Here is a 15349-nt window from a genome sequence, read left to right as displayed (position 1 = left end):
AATAAGCACTGATCTCCAGCAACCAGACGGGGCAAAAGGAGCAATGCCTCACAGGCACTCAGGTTTCTTAGATCTGTGTTCAGGTGGTGACCTGTCCTGGATAAAACCGTGACAAGAAGCTACCAGAAATGCACACCAAGCAAAAGAGCAGCTGAAGGAATGCAGAGGCAATTATCAACACCGAGGACTCAAGACCTCTGAAAATACACAGAAAAAATATGCTAGCAGACATGTGAAAAATAGATGAGTTACTTGGGATTCAAGAGCACCCAATCAAGTCCAATACCCTCCACAGCCCAGGCTACTTTGACAGATTCTTTACATTGCTTTACCTTTTACAGAATCGATCACTACAAAAAAAGAAAAAACATTTTATTAATGCAATATAGGAGAAATTTAGAAAAACATACATAGAACTCCCTCAATAACGAAACATACAATATCAAATTATGCCAGAGTTAGTATATCAAAACAGTCAGTTTCTCTCTAATAAAAGTTTCAAGTAACACAATCATAAAAGAATTTAGCTATGAAGTAGTGTGTTTATACTGAGATGCTTTCTGTAATAGTCCTCTAAGAAATTAAAGGAAAGCAGCAGTAGATCTGTTGTACTACAGACGTATTCAGTAAATATATTAAGTGTATTTCTGTCAATAACTGTCCTGCACATTCATCACTTCAGGTATCCTCCCTGTCTGGCAGTTGTCTCTCAACAATATGCGACTGCCCAAAAAGGGACACAGAAGGAAATAAAGGTAACATCACTGAAAGCCAAGGCCTAAGCCAACGCGTGCTGGGAAGCCCAGTTAATGTGAAGCAGACAATTCAGCACTCTAAACTTCAGTCTTTGTTTTTCAGAGAGCACACAGAAGGCAGCTTGGTCTTCTTTGCTTCAGGCTGTCAGGTTCTTATCTGCTAGGTATAAACAAGTGCCTTCAGCTCAGTAGTGAAGTTAAGGGGCCACTGAGCACAGTACAGCCTGCACTATTACAACACCAGCATTCATCATTAGGCTCATTTTTTAATTACTTTAGGTAGTCCCAAATTTCATATTTTCTGTTACAAAACTTACGGAAATATCATCCTTCAGTTAAAAAAAAATGAAGCCTTGTTTTAACAGGTAAATTCCAAGCAAATAAAAGCTCTCATTTCATTTGTCATACTATTTGCATCTTTCCCCATAAATAATCAGATTATAGTACATAATTTACAGTTAAGAGGAAAATCATTTCATGAAAGTTTAAAGTGTGTTTGAAAATCCAGTAATTGAGTTATCCCATGTGCAGCTTGCTGAGCTGCTTGGCCTACACCCACATTACACCTAATGAAGAATGAAATTATGTCCAAGTAGAACTATTGCATTTAAAAAAAAAGCTGCTCTACAAACCATGACATTGCAGTCGTGTAGTTCAGCCTTCAGTAATCAGCATTACAAAGAATTCATTAAAAGTCTCTTGGGCAAGGGACAAAGGTTGGTGTTCTGGTGGAAAACCCAACTTTTAAGTCTGATTTAAAAAAAAAAAAAGCAAAAGACACTGCATCTTAACATTTATTTAAACAAAACCTATAACTTGGCCAGCCAAGTTACAGCACATACCAAACACCTTCCATCTAGCTGTGCAGCTGACTTCAGCACGTTGTAACAGTCACAACCAGCTCCAGTTACAAACAAGACACCCCACTCTTGGTTAAGAGTCATACAGCTACAATACTTGCCAAGCTCATTTGAACACCATTTATTTTCAACCATACCATGAGAGTTCAAGTTATAGGATAAACTAGAGTTTCTGGGAATAGGCCTTGTTTCAGGAAGTGGTCAATCAGACATACAATTATTTAGCTACCATGTCATCATTTTGACAGTCAGCTTGTACACCAACTTCAAAGCATGTTCTACATCTTTTATGAATCTACTGAAAGGAGAGCCAGATCTGAGGCTTCGTAGCTCTACTTTACTGTTTTGGAAGAAAACATTTTGGCTTTGTAAGCTGTTTCTTATATGGAGTAACTTCCAGGGATTCCAATTGCAGCCATAATATCAAAACAATATAGAACTCACAAAGGTTATCACTACCGTAATCACAGCACTCCTACAAGCTGCAGCAGCCTTCCAGAGCAATGGCACTAAGCATGTCAGCAAACCAGTCCCTGTCTCATCTGAATGATCTGCAGTAAAGCAGCTTGGACATCTTCATCCATGTGACCCTAGAGCAAGCAAACACAAAGAAAAATAAATAGGTCTCATAAAGCATCAACTCTACACACACAACATCGGGGGGCCTTCAGAACTGCTCAGAAGTCACAACTCCCTGTTGTATTTCCACCACTCTGGACAACTCTTTAGGAATCCTGCTACAATCTCCTCATGAAAGAAAGAACAGTCTGCCCAACCTAGCAGAGTGTCATATGAAAATGTTTGGGCAAAAAAAATAAGTAGTTCTTGTTCTCTGGATGCCAGTTTGCTCTTGCAGCAGCCCTACTTTGATGTGCTTATGCATCTGAAGCCACAATTCTGAAATAAGTTGCTCAGCTCTTTGTTCAGCGGGCAGCACTCATTAGGCCTGCATTCCACTTTCCAGCTTTAACTCCCCTCCAGCATCACCTGGCACAACGCAGCACTGACACATTCACATCACCCAACCATCACCTCAGAGCAGGTTACAGCTGCAGACAGTCACACTGGAGGCAAAAGCTAAGAGGGCAGCACCATAAGACTGCCATGGTATTGCTTTTCTTTTCCTGGGTCGTTCAATTATAAATTAAACTCTGAACATGAAAACAAACTTGAAACTAGCATCATTTCTTTAAGATCTTCCAAAAATATCTCAGGAATCTCTATAAATTCAGATAACACAACAAAACATCTGAACTTGGGGCTACCATACCTGCACAGCACTGAGAAGATGTGTCCGATACACTGAGACCACCTCTTGGTGCTGCCTTTTAGCATCCTGTGAGAAGGAAGACAAAAAGAGATGAAGTCAAATTAACATCTATTCTTACCTAATTCCAAGTTTGTGGATTTGGTTCTGCGTGCTAGTATAGAAATACTAGTCAAAGCAAGATTTCAAGGTTAAGATCAGCTATATTCCCTGCATTAATCAAGAAGAAAGACAATTTTTCAAGTTACATTCTAGTTCTGTACAGACTCACTGACACCTAACTTTGCTCACCTACACAGCTTTAGCTATCAGCTATATTAAGCCACAGAAGCACTGACATGCGTGTGTGCACTCAAAAAAAATCACAGCACTTGCTGTGAAGTGCTCCCATCTACTGTTAGTTCTTAATGATAAGCAACACACTTCTCAATGTTTGCAGACAAGGGAATACGAAGTCCACCAAATTCATTAACAAAGGACCACTTCACTTTTAGAGTAGAAAAAATACATGGTTGGTCTTCTTTGCACAAAATATTAGTGTGGAACTTGCACACAGAAATGGCCATGGCATGAACTACAGCAGTATGCTTCTTCAGCACAGATCCTGTCTGTTTCATCTGGAAGAGTTCCTAACATTGCAACTCCAGTGCATAGAAGCAGACAAATTTACAAGACAGAAGCAGTCAGTCAGAGAAAGAAAAGCACACTTATGAACACTTCCACTTTTCCCAAAGCCTGAGCTCACAGTCAGCCCCAGTGCCCTACTGACCACACGCACATTTCCTTCTACACAGAATCACCATAAGCAATGCTACTGCCTTTCAGACACCTTGCATAATTACTTACAGCCAGCTGTTGTTGCAGTGTTTTTACTTGGTTCTGGAGCACTTCTACCTGCTGGTTCTGCCTCTTTGCAGGAATCCCACTGGTGTACGTAAGCTGAGACAAGCCATTAAGAGCTTGTTTTAATCGTTCCACATCATTAAGCAGCTCTGTTATCTTTAAAAGAACAAACTCATTTAAGGAGGCCTCACTTCCTGAAAAAGTGGTGCTCTAGCATTTTTATTCGTAACCACAATACATGAAAGCAAGGCAAGAATACTTTCTGTGTTTAAAAGATAGCTATAAACACTCAGGCAACCAATAGCCAATGGAAGAATGAGTCCATACACTAAGAGCATGGGATGCAGGATGGAAGTCATAGAGGTTATCACCTCAACAGTACCCAAAACTACAAAGGAGTTAATAAAATTTGGTGTACCATCACAGAAGCAAAGGGCTTCTGCTCATGGGTTTGGGTCAGCCCCAGTACCTAACGCCCAACACAAAAGTCATACAAGAACAGCTCAGCAGCTGTAGGAGCCCAGTGCCACTGCTCTGAAAAGGCTTGGCCCATTAAGTACCCGACAGCCTACCTTGTTATCCTTGGCTTCCACCTGCTTTGCAGACTCCTGTATTCTCTTCTGCAAGTCAATAATTGTCGTCAGTGATTTTTCACACCTTTCTTTCTGGTCCTTAATTTCCTGCTCAATGCTGCAGCTCCGTAACTGGAGCAATTCCTTCTCATCTTTTAAAGAGCGCTCGCTCTTCTTAGCTTGCAAAGCCTCCTCGCATGCTTCCTCATACTTTTTATTTACACTGGACAAATTTTCAGCTATGCTCTTAATCTGGGCCTCCAGAGCACTTTTCATGGAGTTGTATTCTGATAAGTCAATCACCTCCTTGCTCTCCAGGTCTGTTAGAGCTTGTTGATTACGCTGAATCTCAGCTTGCAACTTCAAGATTTCCTCACTTTTAACTTGGCTTTCTCCTTCCTTCGCTTTTAAACTGCTTTTAGTTGCTAGGATTTCTTGTTCCAGCATTTCTTTCATTTTCGTATATTCTACCAAAGGTACTGAAGACTTCTTCAGATCCAACAACTCCTGCTGCAGTTCTCCTACTTTCAGTGCCTCTTTATCATAACGATCCTTCTTACTCCTGAGAGCTTCCTTCAGATCCTCTATAGTGTGCCCAAGAGCGTTCTTCAACACATCAATCTGCTCCACAGACAGATGCTGACTGCCCACAGGAGCCTGCACAGCTACACCCTGCTTGGCGCTCTCTTTCAGCTCATCCTTTTCATCTCTGTTGCCTGTATATTTCTGCAGCATCTCTCTCAATTGCTTGTTCAGCTCCTCCATTTTGCTTGTGAACGTCTTTTCCATTTCGCGGCATCTCTCAGCAAGGACATAGTTCTGCTGCAGGTCATTCTGGATGGACATAATGCCTTTTTTCAGCTTCCCATTCTCCTCCTTGCACTTCCTACTTTCCTCCTCACTTACTTCACACTTCCGCATCTGTTCCTGCAACTGAGCTTTTAATTCTTTCACCGTGGCTTCAAAGCTTTGTTCTCTGTCTTCAAAGGAGGCAACTGGGGCGTATTTTGACTTAATGCATTCTTGAATTGTGTCAAGCTCCTTCTTTTGGGCTTCAATTTCTCCGTGCAACTGCAGAATCTCCTCTTGGCTCCTCTTATACTCCGCAGTAATTGCAGCATTGTTTTCCCGAAGCTCCTGCACGCTGTTATTCAAAGCACTCACTTTAGCATCATGCTCCTTTAAACTCACACATTCAGTTTGTAATTGGTTCTGCAAGAGCTTCACCTTATCTTTCAAAGCCCCGTTTTCTTTATCTACTCGCAGAAACTCTTGCTTTCTCTCTTCGTTCTCTTCCTTCAGATCTGACAACTCCTTATTACTCCTTTCCAGTGCATTATTCAGAGCAGTTCTAATCTCCTCATGCGTTGCAGCCAAAACATACTGATCCCTCACAGACTCTCTTATGGCCGTGTTTTCAGAGACGAGTTTGCACATTTTTTCTTGTTCATCATCATATTTTTTCTGAAGCTCGACAAGCTGCTTTTCAAGCTCAATGCCATTCGATTTTAAAGCTTCCATTTCTTCTCTGTGTTGCTCTGGAGACAGGTACACAGCCTGCAAGTGGCTCATGGTCTCACTTAAGCTGTTCTTCTCTGCCAGCAAACGCTCAGCTTCTGCTTTGCTTTCATTATATTTCCTTGTGATTTCAAAAAGCCTTTTGGTCAGGTCACCAACAGTCACATCATTTGTTTTTTTCAGTTCTTCGTGAATTTTTAAAGGCACGTTCTGGCTTTTAATTTCAGTTTTTAATACTTGGATTTGTTGCTTCAGCATCTTGTTATCAGTCTGAAATCTTTCAAGTTCCTTCTGCAGAGTCTGATTCTTTTGTGACAATTCAGAAATTCTTTTCTCCAGTTCCTCATTTTTTTGCTCAAAGCCACTCCTCATTTGCTCATGATCTTCTGGCTTTACGTGCTGAGCAAGTTTAGCCTTCTGACTATCAGATTCCCTTTTTAAAGCCCAGATCTCTGCCTGCAGTTTTTCACGCTCTCCCTCAATCTCTGCTAACTTTTTTGCTTTCTCATTCACTTCAATTGACAGCAAACTCTTCATGTTTTCAAATTTCTCTGAAGTTACAGAGTGAGCTAACTTGGCTGCTGTTTCTTTGAGCTGCCCTTCTAACTCCATGACACTTCTTTCCCTTTTATCTCGCTCCATCTCCAACTTAACAAGTTCCTTCTGCAACCTTTTATTTTCTTCCACCAGCCTTCCTTCATCTCTCTTAAATTCTGCCACTAGCAATTCATTCTGCTTAATCTGGTTCCTCAGCTTACCCACTTCAGCAGAGGCTCCTTCGTACTTTGTTTTCATTTCTTTCAACTGATCCTTCAGCTCCTCTGTTAGCTTACTGTTCCCTGAAGCAGCTTCATTAGTCAGGTGATCCTTCAGAGCAAGAAAGTGGGTCTGCATTTGCTTAACTTTGCCTTCCGAGTCAAACATCCTCTTCTGCACATCTTTTAAAGCATCTTCCAATTGTTTTATCTGCCCATCAGATTCTTCCTTGGTTCTTTTGCACTCCGATGCCAAAGCTTTACATTCAGACACCTTGTGAGACAGTTCTCTCTGCAATTTGCTTATTTCTTCCTTTGCTGCACCATAGCAAGTCCTCATGTTGTCAAGTTCTTTCTTTAAAGTCTCTCTCTCTGAGTTGGGTGATTGGTGAGGCAGGGACAGCTCCAGGGGCCTCAGCATAGACCTGGACTGAAGACAAAATGGCACAGAAGTGTAAGCATGCTTACAAGTTCTATCCACACGCATTGTCATACTCATAACCACATAACTGCCCAAATTATGTCAGCAATAGCAGCTCTGATTGTACTTCTAGTTATTGTTTGCAAATCAGATCCAATGATGTTAAAATGAATGCACTGTTCCTGTGTTTTATTTTCCATCATTATTCACATTTAATCATATCTACTCAAAAATACTTAAATTTCCTGTAAGTGCCCCTGCCAACCAGCATATGAAAATACTGGTCAAAGGAATTGGAACAGGCTGAGTACACCATGATTAACAGGACCTTCTCTCAACAATGCCTGAAGAAAGCAGTCACTTCACTTACTGTCTAGTAAAGAACACTTTAAAAGCATTATAGAATAGTAAGAAGCTTTTCTGTTTTGCATTTTCTTTAGTACCAACCTTCACTTTGCTGACAGCCATTACAGCAATTCCATAGCACTGACTTGGTCATGTTCCAAGCACTCACTGCCTTCAGGTCACTTGCAGACCTGATCAGCTTAAAGCCACTTAATTCTGGCTTGGGATAAGGTTTGAATTTTGTTGGTTTTTTTTCTTAGTCTAATTGTGAAGGTAGCTATCAGCAAACAAAACCAGCAGGAAATTATTATTTAGCTGGCAGAAGAATGGTCTAGATTTTAACTGAATTTTAAGCAGGAGAAAAGTTAAGGAGATGAGAAACAATTGCACTGTGCACGATGCCCGCTGCCCCAAGCTTCTGTTGGGTTCCTTTTCAAGAATGCCCATTGCAGACCATTCAGCACTGATGCCTTCACAGCATTTACAGCTATGTCACATACACAACCCTAGAGGGCACCAGCAGTTAAAAACATGGCAAGGCCAGTATTATAGAAACTGTTGCACATTTATAAGAATTTTTTGCTTTCCCAAGAGTAACCAGCTCTGAATTCCAGTAATATTTATTACCTGTGATTCCACAGCAAACGCTTGACCTTGTTTAAGTAAATCTTCTTTCCCTAGATTTTCAAAGCAAACAGCAGTTAGTTGAGAAACAGTCACACAAATCCCAACAACCATGTTTCTCCTTCCTAATTTTATTCTCTTTAATGGGACTGTGCCATGTTGCAGGTTGGTGTTCAACCACCTGGTATTAAAACACCCCCTCTTAAATTAAGTAAGGCAGGAAGCGTGGACAGACACCTATAAAGGGAAAGACAACCCTGCCACACCAGGCTGGGTGCTGTTCTGCAAGAGAGCCATAAAGGCTGCCTTGAATTACCTGTGAAAAGAATACAGCAGGGAAGAGTATTCCTTTGCATTCCAGACAAACCTTCTGGGCAGCCCAACAGCTCCTGTTGTGGTTCACAACAGATTCAGGCATCTTTTAAGCTAAACAAACGCAGGACAGGCCTGTAACCAAGTTGGATGTCAAAGACTCCAGCTTCTGGAAACGGAATAATTTTTAACAGAAGCATAAGTCGAGGTCCTGTGCTTAAAGCTGTCTTCAAGTTTCCCTGTGCTGAAACACTCGTGATTGACTGCCTTGTCCAGCAGAAGGATGCACAGACAGGCAAGAATTTGTGCTGTTTAAGATATGAAGAACAGAAGGACTCTCTTGTCACTTGGTTTGTTTTTCACATCATTAGAAGACATCCCAGATTTCACAAAGTCACACGTGAGTCTCATCAGTGTGTTCCAGCACCCAGCACTCTGTACTGTGAGGCAGGAAGTGTGGGCAGATGTTTGTCCATAGCAAGGACAAAGAGGAGAAGAAAAAGCTGCTCTCCAACACTGCTTGGCAAGCTTTAGGAGTTAAACATAACACTTACTGTTACTCAAGTTGCTTCCAGATCCCACTAAATCAACCTGCAAGCAAATAAAATACAAAAAAAAAAGCTGAATTACCACATTTAAGCTACAGATAGAAAGGCAGAAAACTTCTCACTTAAACTCAAGACTTTCAATAATCAAAAAGATTAAGCATTGACATAGTAAATATCCACTGTTGTACAGCATTTCAAATCAGTTAACATACTTCATAATATTTGAGTTTAGCTTTCAGAGCTTCAATAGTCCTTAAGCTTTCTTCCTGCTGTTTTTCCTTCGTACTCAGGATTTTCTTCAACTCATCTTTCTGAAAGAGAACAGAAAGTGCCAAATAGCCAAAGCCACGAGGATGGCCAGAGTCATAAGATAAGCAGCTTTTAAAAGTGGTTTAAAGGAAACTTCAACTAGAAATCAGCACTGAGAGAATACCTAAATTCTTTAAGCTCATTCTACAAAACCAGGTCTCCACAAGAACAGTCTCGTAGTAGTCAAGGAAATAGGTACTAAAATCATGTGCAATAGTTTCATTAATGCAATGCAAACAAAAGTCACTACTTCAACAGATGCTTACAACACTTTTCAGGTGAACTAGCAATTACAACATTCATTTGTAGCAATACAAATACCATACAGCTCTATGAACTGAATACACATCAGTAGATACTTCATTTAACCCTTACGCATAGCTTTCCTTCCCTCCATAGCTTTAAACACCATCTCTTAAATTCAGTAGTCATTTCCCTGTTTCATAGTTCTACTACACTTCAAAGCAATATATCATACCTCATTTTCAAGATCATCTGCAAACATTTGTTCCTGCAAAAATAACAAGAAATCCCCCCACAAATCATTTTTCAATACTGTTTCAGGGGCTCATGCACTGTACATTCATTGATGAGTTACATTCATTGATGAGTCTACCCAGCTTCTCATCCTACAAGCTCCCAACACACTGCCCACCTCGCATTTGCCTTCTAACCTCTAGCAAGAGAACAACAAATAAGGATGCTGACAGAACGCTGTCTCTTGATACTTGCACTAAGAGAATACAATACCTGTTTTACATCACTCACTGAAGCAGAAAAACACAGCTTCTCAGTAAAAAGTTGATTTTAGAACGTGAATATGAGGGGGCAGAATGGCTTCTCTGGGATTTTTTGGAGGGGCAGAGGAGGAGAGTTGGGTGTTGTTTGTTTTGGAGGGGAGGAGCAGGGCTAGGGTTTGTTTTGGGTGTTTTTGTAAGAAACAGAACTTCAATTTCAGATAATGAACCAAAACTGAGAATCTTTTTTCCCCTTCACTTTTTTCTAACTGAAGAGTTGTTTCTGTCCTGTTTCCACTTTAAGTAACTGCTGGAAAATAAGCAATGGCTCTGATAAGCACCAATGCCCAACAGGTGCATTTAAATGGCAAGTTAAGTTTATTTTCTGAATTGCAATAGACAGGAATGCCTCGTGGTTCCTGTTACATTATGAAATACAGCTATAAATGCTATTGCTCAACTTTATGAGGAGCAGCAGACGAAGGTGTAGCATCCCATCACACCTTGAATGACTACAGTCTGAAGGTCTTTGCAGCACAAGAAAGTAATAGCAGCACCTACAGAAGTAATTTGCTGTCACTCCATGAAGACCAGTGGTTTTACCTCAGTTAGCTGCAGCTGCAGCCCACTGATTCTATCCAGCAACATCCTCTGCTCCTCTTGCACTTCCCTCATTCGATCCTTCAAGTCTTGATTTTCTAACTCCAATTCCTAAGAAAAAAGAATAAATACACCACACTCACACAGGGAGAACTAATGAGTTTGTACCAACAATTTCAACAGTCATTAATGACATCAAGCCTTGCTTAAAAAGCCCCAATGATTTTGTTGCCTTACTTTAGCTCTGCCTCATTCTGAAGTTTACATAAGCACAACTTTCAAGGTCTCCAAGCTTTATGTCTCTGGATAATTCTCACGTACATACAGGCTTTGAAAATGCAAGCAGAATAAGATTACATTCAATGCTGAAAGCTCTCAAGTGGTTGCCTATTAACATGTAACAATAATTAGTATTAAAACAGTTCCTGAAACCCAGTGTATGTATTGAAAAAGCCTCACTGGCATGAAGCATAGCAACTTGAATGGACTTCTGCCCCAGTAACCACAAGAACCACCCTTGCAATGCCCAGAATTTCAGTGCATGGAAATGATAGGGCTTCAGATCTTCATTCAGCCCAGTGCTTACATATAAACAAAACCTGATTAACCCACTGCTAGATAATCACCTTCTTAATAGTGGAAACTACTCTAGCTCAAAACAGAAGTGCTGCATTTAGAGATTCTTATCCTCTGCAATAAAAAGGATTTCAAAATGAAAGCGTCAGTATCTCAGTGGGTTGCTCCCCATAGCTTAAAGTGTTACATACCTTCTCATAAACTGTAATGACACAATAGGAAGATGAGAAAATTAATACCAGTTATAGAGCAATTATGATGCAACTTAGTTTTAGAAAGACAACCATACATTCCTGAGAATGCTAAAGCATCTTCCTGTTTCGTGACCCTATGATCTTACTGCAGGTGAAAGAAGCAGGCACCAAAAGTTAAGAGATGGGAAAGGGCAAATCTCATCTCATGTCTTAAAAGTATTTAATATAAAAAAATCTTGTAAAAAGTTCACAGCTGATCTGCATAATTGTCACTTCACATACTCATGCAATTAAGTCTTAAGTAAACAGCAATACATGTATGATCTTCCTAAATGGAATGCTAGTACTTAAAATCCCACCTTGTCTTTAATGCCTGATTCATTACGTGTATGGGAATACATAACTCAGAAACCCTCCTATTTACCTGAGCATTATGGTCCTTCTGATACAGCTTGACATTCACCTCTTCCTGTGCATGCAGCCGATGCCACTTTTGTGACATGTTGTTCATCTGTTACAGCAACATTAAAGCATTAATTGATATTCCTGGTGCCTTCTGACAACATTCATCCAGGTTCCATTTCAACAGCCAAGGGAGGGTGGGGAGGAAGCAATACTACCGAGCAAATTACGCACAGGGACTAGTTTTTAAACAGAAATACACACCACGTAATTAGAGTTGAAAACAAGTTGATTTCATTCCTCTGATTGCATCCCTTTTGAAAAATATTGGGTGTCCCCAAGCTACTTCAGGGAACAACAGGCTTTGGAAGATGTCCCAGTGAGACCAAAACCTGCTCCTTGTTCAGCAATAGCTCACTTCCAGCTCCAGACAGCAGGAAATTGACTGAAAATTAACACAGACCGCAAGCCAGGCCTAAAAACCCAAAAATCATTCTGGGCTTCACCCCACAGGGCAGAAAGATAAGAGAATGTGTTACAGAAGAGGGAAACTTCACTAACAGGTAAAAAAAACTTAGAAAAACTAAGGTTTTCTCCCACACCTCCTCATAAGGCAGCCTTAGGAGATAGCACAGTAAGCCTCACCTTCTGTTCAGGCTGCCCTCTCTTCATGGTATCTCTTGCTAGAAAAGCAAAAATAAACACAAAACAACACAACACAAAATAAGAATTTGAAGAAAAATTCCTTTCATTCAGATTCACACAAAGCGTACTTTGCAAATCTACTTCACTTTAAGACACTTCAGGAAATAGTTCCTCTCTCCCCAAATTCAGTTAAAAAAAAATACAGCATTTCACAAGCACAAGATAATTACAAGTAATGCTCAAGAACAGCTATGATCAGTACTGCAGGAGCAGTTCAGTCATGCCAACACCCTGCACATCCTCACATCACAGCCTGCGTTAGCTTTAAAGGCTTTACTACAGTCAAGGAAACCAAAACCAAGACCCCTCTCCTCTGCACCCTCCCACACAGGCTGTTTATCAGCTTTGTGTTTAAAGGACTGCAGCTGTCCTCCAAAGCGGATACGCAACCCAAAAGGCAGAGTAAAGCAGGCAGCAGCAGCCACGTTCGTACCTTTGCTGGAATCCTCAACGGCAGCTTTTATTAAAGCCAAAATGTCAATATTGTCACCAATTCTGGCATAGTAAGCACAGTCATGACCAAGGCCATCAACCAAACTAACATCCGCGCCATTTCTGAGCAAGACTTCTACCGCGTCCTTGCAGCCATATTCACAGCCTAACATTAGGGCAGTCCTGAGGATGGGGAGAAAGATTGCGTTCAGAAACTCTGGGATCTTATGCTTTCAGGAGCGCTCAAAGAAATCACCTTGCACTCATGTTCAATCGTGGAAAGTTGAGTGAAGGAATCTTTCAGTTATCAGGAGAGGAAACTAAACATTAAAAAGCCATTGAGCAGATTACAAATATTTGTAAGAAGCAAAACACTAACAGCAGTATTTTCATAAAGCCCAGCACAAACCAACTGCTCTGAGAGCACCACCCAAGTACTTTGAAAGCTCCTGCCATTTCTGGCTTTTTCTGTTTACATGCAAACATCAACAGACACAACAAACAAGAGGAAGTTTAGAGTTCCAACAAGTGCTTGAGAATCCTGGCAATGCCTCCCAAACAAACATTTGCCAGCTTCAGAACGTGCAATGCAAGCACCATGCCTTGCTTCCCACCAGACCCAAGTCCATTACCAGCAGGAAGGCGTCCTCCAAGAAATAGCCAGCAAAAGCAGCAGCTAGTTACAGCTCCCTGCTACCCCTCCTCCGTAGATACAGAAAGAAACATTTCAGGGCCTTCCAGCCCCTCAGAAGCCCCAGTGGGACTCAAGTACTTCTTGAAGAAGTCCTGCTTTCATCATGATATGCTTTACGCATTAGTCTCAAAGAGTATCAGCTGCAGCAGTGGAAACAAACTCTTACAGCAACCAGTTGCCATTTCTCTGCTGGGCATCACATGCAATTCTTCCCACTTAACTCTATCTTGATGTATTTTAAATGCAAGAATAAGCAGGAAGAAAAGTCAAGTTTGCTTGCATTATTGAATTGGCACATAATTTCTGGACTAAGTCCCAGCTCAGAGGGTTGGTTTTTTTGTTTTGGTAGGGTTTTTTTTCCTGCTCAATTTAACATTCGTTCTGCAGCCTGAAAGCCAACAGAGAAAGTCCTACCCTTGAATGGTCACAGCAGGCATTCTGAGAACACCCTGCATGCATTACCTGTTTTGTTTGTCCCTGGCATTGACATCTGCTCCTCTGTCTATAAGAAGCTGGCAAACTGTGGGGCGACACATCTGAGTGGCCAGCACCAGTGGTGTCCTCCCATCCTGAAGAGGACAAAGAGGAATGAAAAAAGGAAGAGGGAAAGGATGTAGAGAAAGCACACAAGAATACAGCAGGGCTTGTATGGAAGAGAGGGACTAGCAACAACTTACTCCATCCTTTGCATTCACTGAAGCCCCATGGTCACACAGGAGTTGTATGCTAGAGGAACAGTCTGACATAGCTTGCAAGAGAAGAACGAAGAGCAGGTTAGACTGCTGAAGTATTCATGAAACCCCAAATACTTCTTGGGGTGCATCACTGCTCTAACACTGCTTAATGGTACTTGCTTTAGATAGTACTGCAGATCTCTACAGATCCACTAGCTATAGATCTAAAAATTTCTGCTAAGCCTTTCAACAGGTTTGCTGCTGAGGTTAAGGGTCATCACAACATAAAGCAGGTAAGTTTAAAAGAATCAGGTATATCTGAGAATCATGACATTAAATCTAGATTTCACACTACTGTTAGGAGAAAAAGCAAAACCTTTTACCTGCATCATGAAGAGCTGTTCTTCCTTGAAGATCCACATTCTCTGTTGGACAGTTGTACTGTCAAAATAGATAACTTTGATTATTAGCTCCATTCAAATTGCATTTAGAACACTTGAAAGGTTTTCAGCTTTTAACTAAAGCAGCAGAGAATCAATAAGGATAAGATGTACCTCTGCAGTTTCCATGCACACTGACATACAGAAAAAGAGCAGCTATAGGTACATGCATTGCAGTGCCTTGAACACACACTGCTGTAAGGTTCTAGAAGTAAATTAAGACTGTACAAAGCAATCACACAATCCACCACAGTGTTCACAAGCTTTCAAATGTTTGTTCACTACAGTTAAGAACCTCCCTGCTATTCATCATTACTTCTTTGCTAACAGCATCACTGGCAGCTCTGTCACTCTACACTAAAGGTGCCAATTATGTCTGCATGCAGACATGTGTCAAGTAAACTGAAGACGTATTAAAAGCTCATTAAGATTTCAAATTAAAATAAATGAAGAAAAACATCACACCCCAAAACAATCCCCACATAATACTGTTTCATTAAGGAAAGGCTGCTGCACATACCTGCCCATCTTTCAAAGCAAATGTTTCTCTTGCGCAGACCTTTCAGCACCCTTGTTCCTAAAAGCAAACTGATTCAGAACAGGAGCACTAATCTTTAGAAGATGCTCAAGTTCACTTTCTTTAGAAGGGAAAAACTTTGAACTTTTGTGAAGAAGCAAAAGAATGCTGTTTATCTTCACTTCCATAAGTCCAGCCACTTCTGTTATTTCATACAAAAAAATATTTCCTCCATGACTGTCAGGTTTG

The 15349-nt window shown here is 40.8% G+C and overlaps 1 protein-coding gene across 5 annotated transcripts in view; it reads right to left on the bottom strand.

Moving 5' to 3' along the window:
* Positions 1–355: 355 nt before the first annotated feature.
* The window catches only part of UACA (uveal autoantigen with coiled-coil domains and ankyrin repeats), a 28312-nt gene continuing 13318 nt past the window's right edge, over positions 356–15349 (bottom strand). For 3 of the 5 annotated variants that reach the window (XM_042824537.1, XM_042824538.1, XM_042824539.1), the window contains exons 5-19: positions 14527–14584; positions 14147–14217; positions 13932–14038; positions 12777–12958; positions 12284–12321; positions 11661–11747; positions 10470–10577; positions 9608–9640; positions 9033–9131; positions 8827–8863; positions 7964–8013; positions 4298–7000; positions 3729–3881; positions 2886–2951; positions 356–2205 (exon numbers count right to left, since the gene is read on the bottom strand). In XM_042824537.1, the coding sequence (XP_042680471.1) occupies positions 2134–2205; positions 2886–2951; positions 3729–3881; positions 4298–7000; positions 7964–8013; positions 8827–8863; positions 9033–9131; positions 9608–9640; positions 10470–10577; positions 11661–11747; positions 12284–12321; positions 12777–12958; positions 13932–14038; positions 14147–14217; positions 14527–14584 (3864 nt within the window). In that variant the 3' untranslated portion in view covers positions 356–2133. The remainder of the gene's footprint in view (positions 2206–2885; positions 2952–3728; positions 3882–4297; positions 7001–7963; positions 8014–8826; positions 8864–9032; positions 9132–9607; positions 9641–10469; positions 10578–11660; positions 11748–12283; positions 12322–12776; positions 12959–13931; positions 14039–14146; positions 14218–14526; positions 14585–15349) is intronic. The other 2 variants (XM_042824541.1, XM_042824540.1) reach the window with 2 other exon arrangements.

Source organism: Centrocercus urophasianus, unplaced genomic scaffold (assembly GCF_019232065.1).
Source record: "Centrocercus urophasianus isolate 14NV4802_14NV808 unplaced genomic scaffold, USGS_Curo_1.0 seq_23, whole genome shotgun sequence".
Taxonomy (NCBI): Eukaryota; Metazoa; Chordata; class Aves; order Galliformes; family Phasianidae; genus Centrocercus; species Centrocercus urophasianus.
This window is presented reverse-complemented; position numbering and strand designations above follow the sequence as displayed.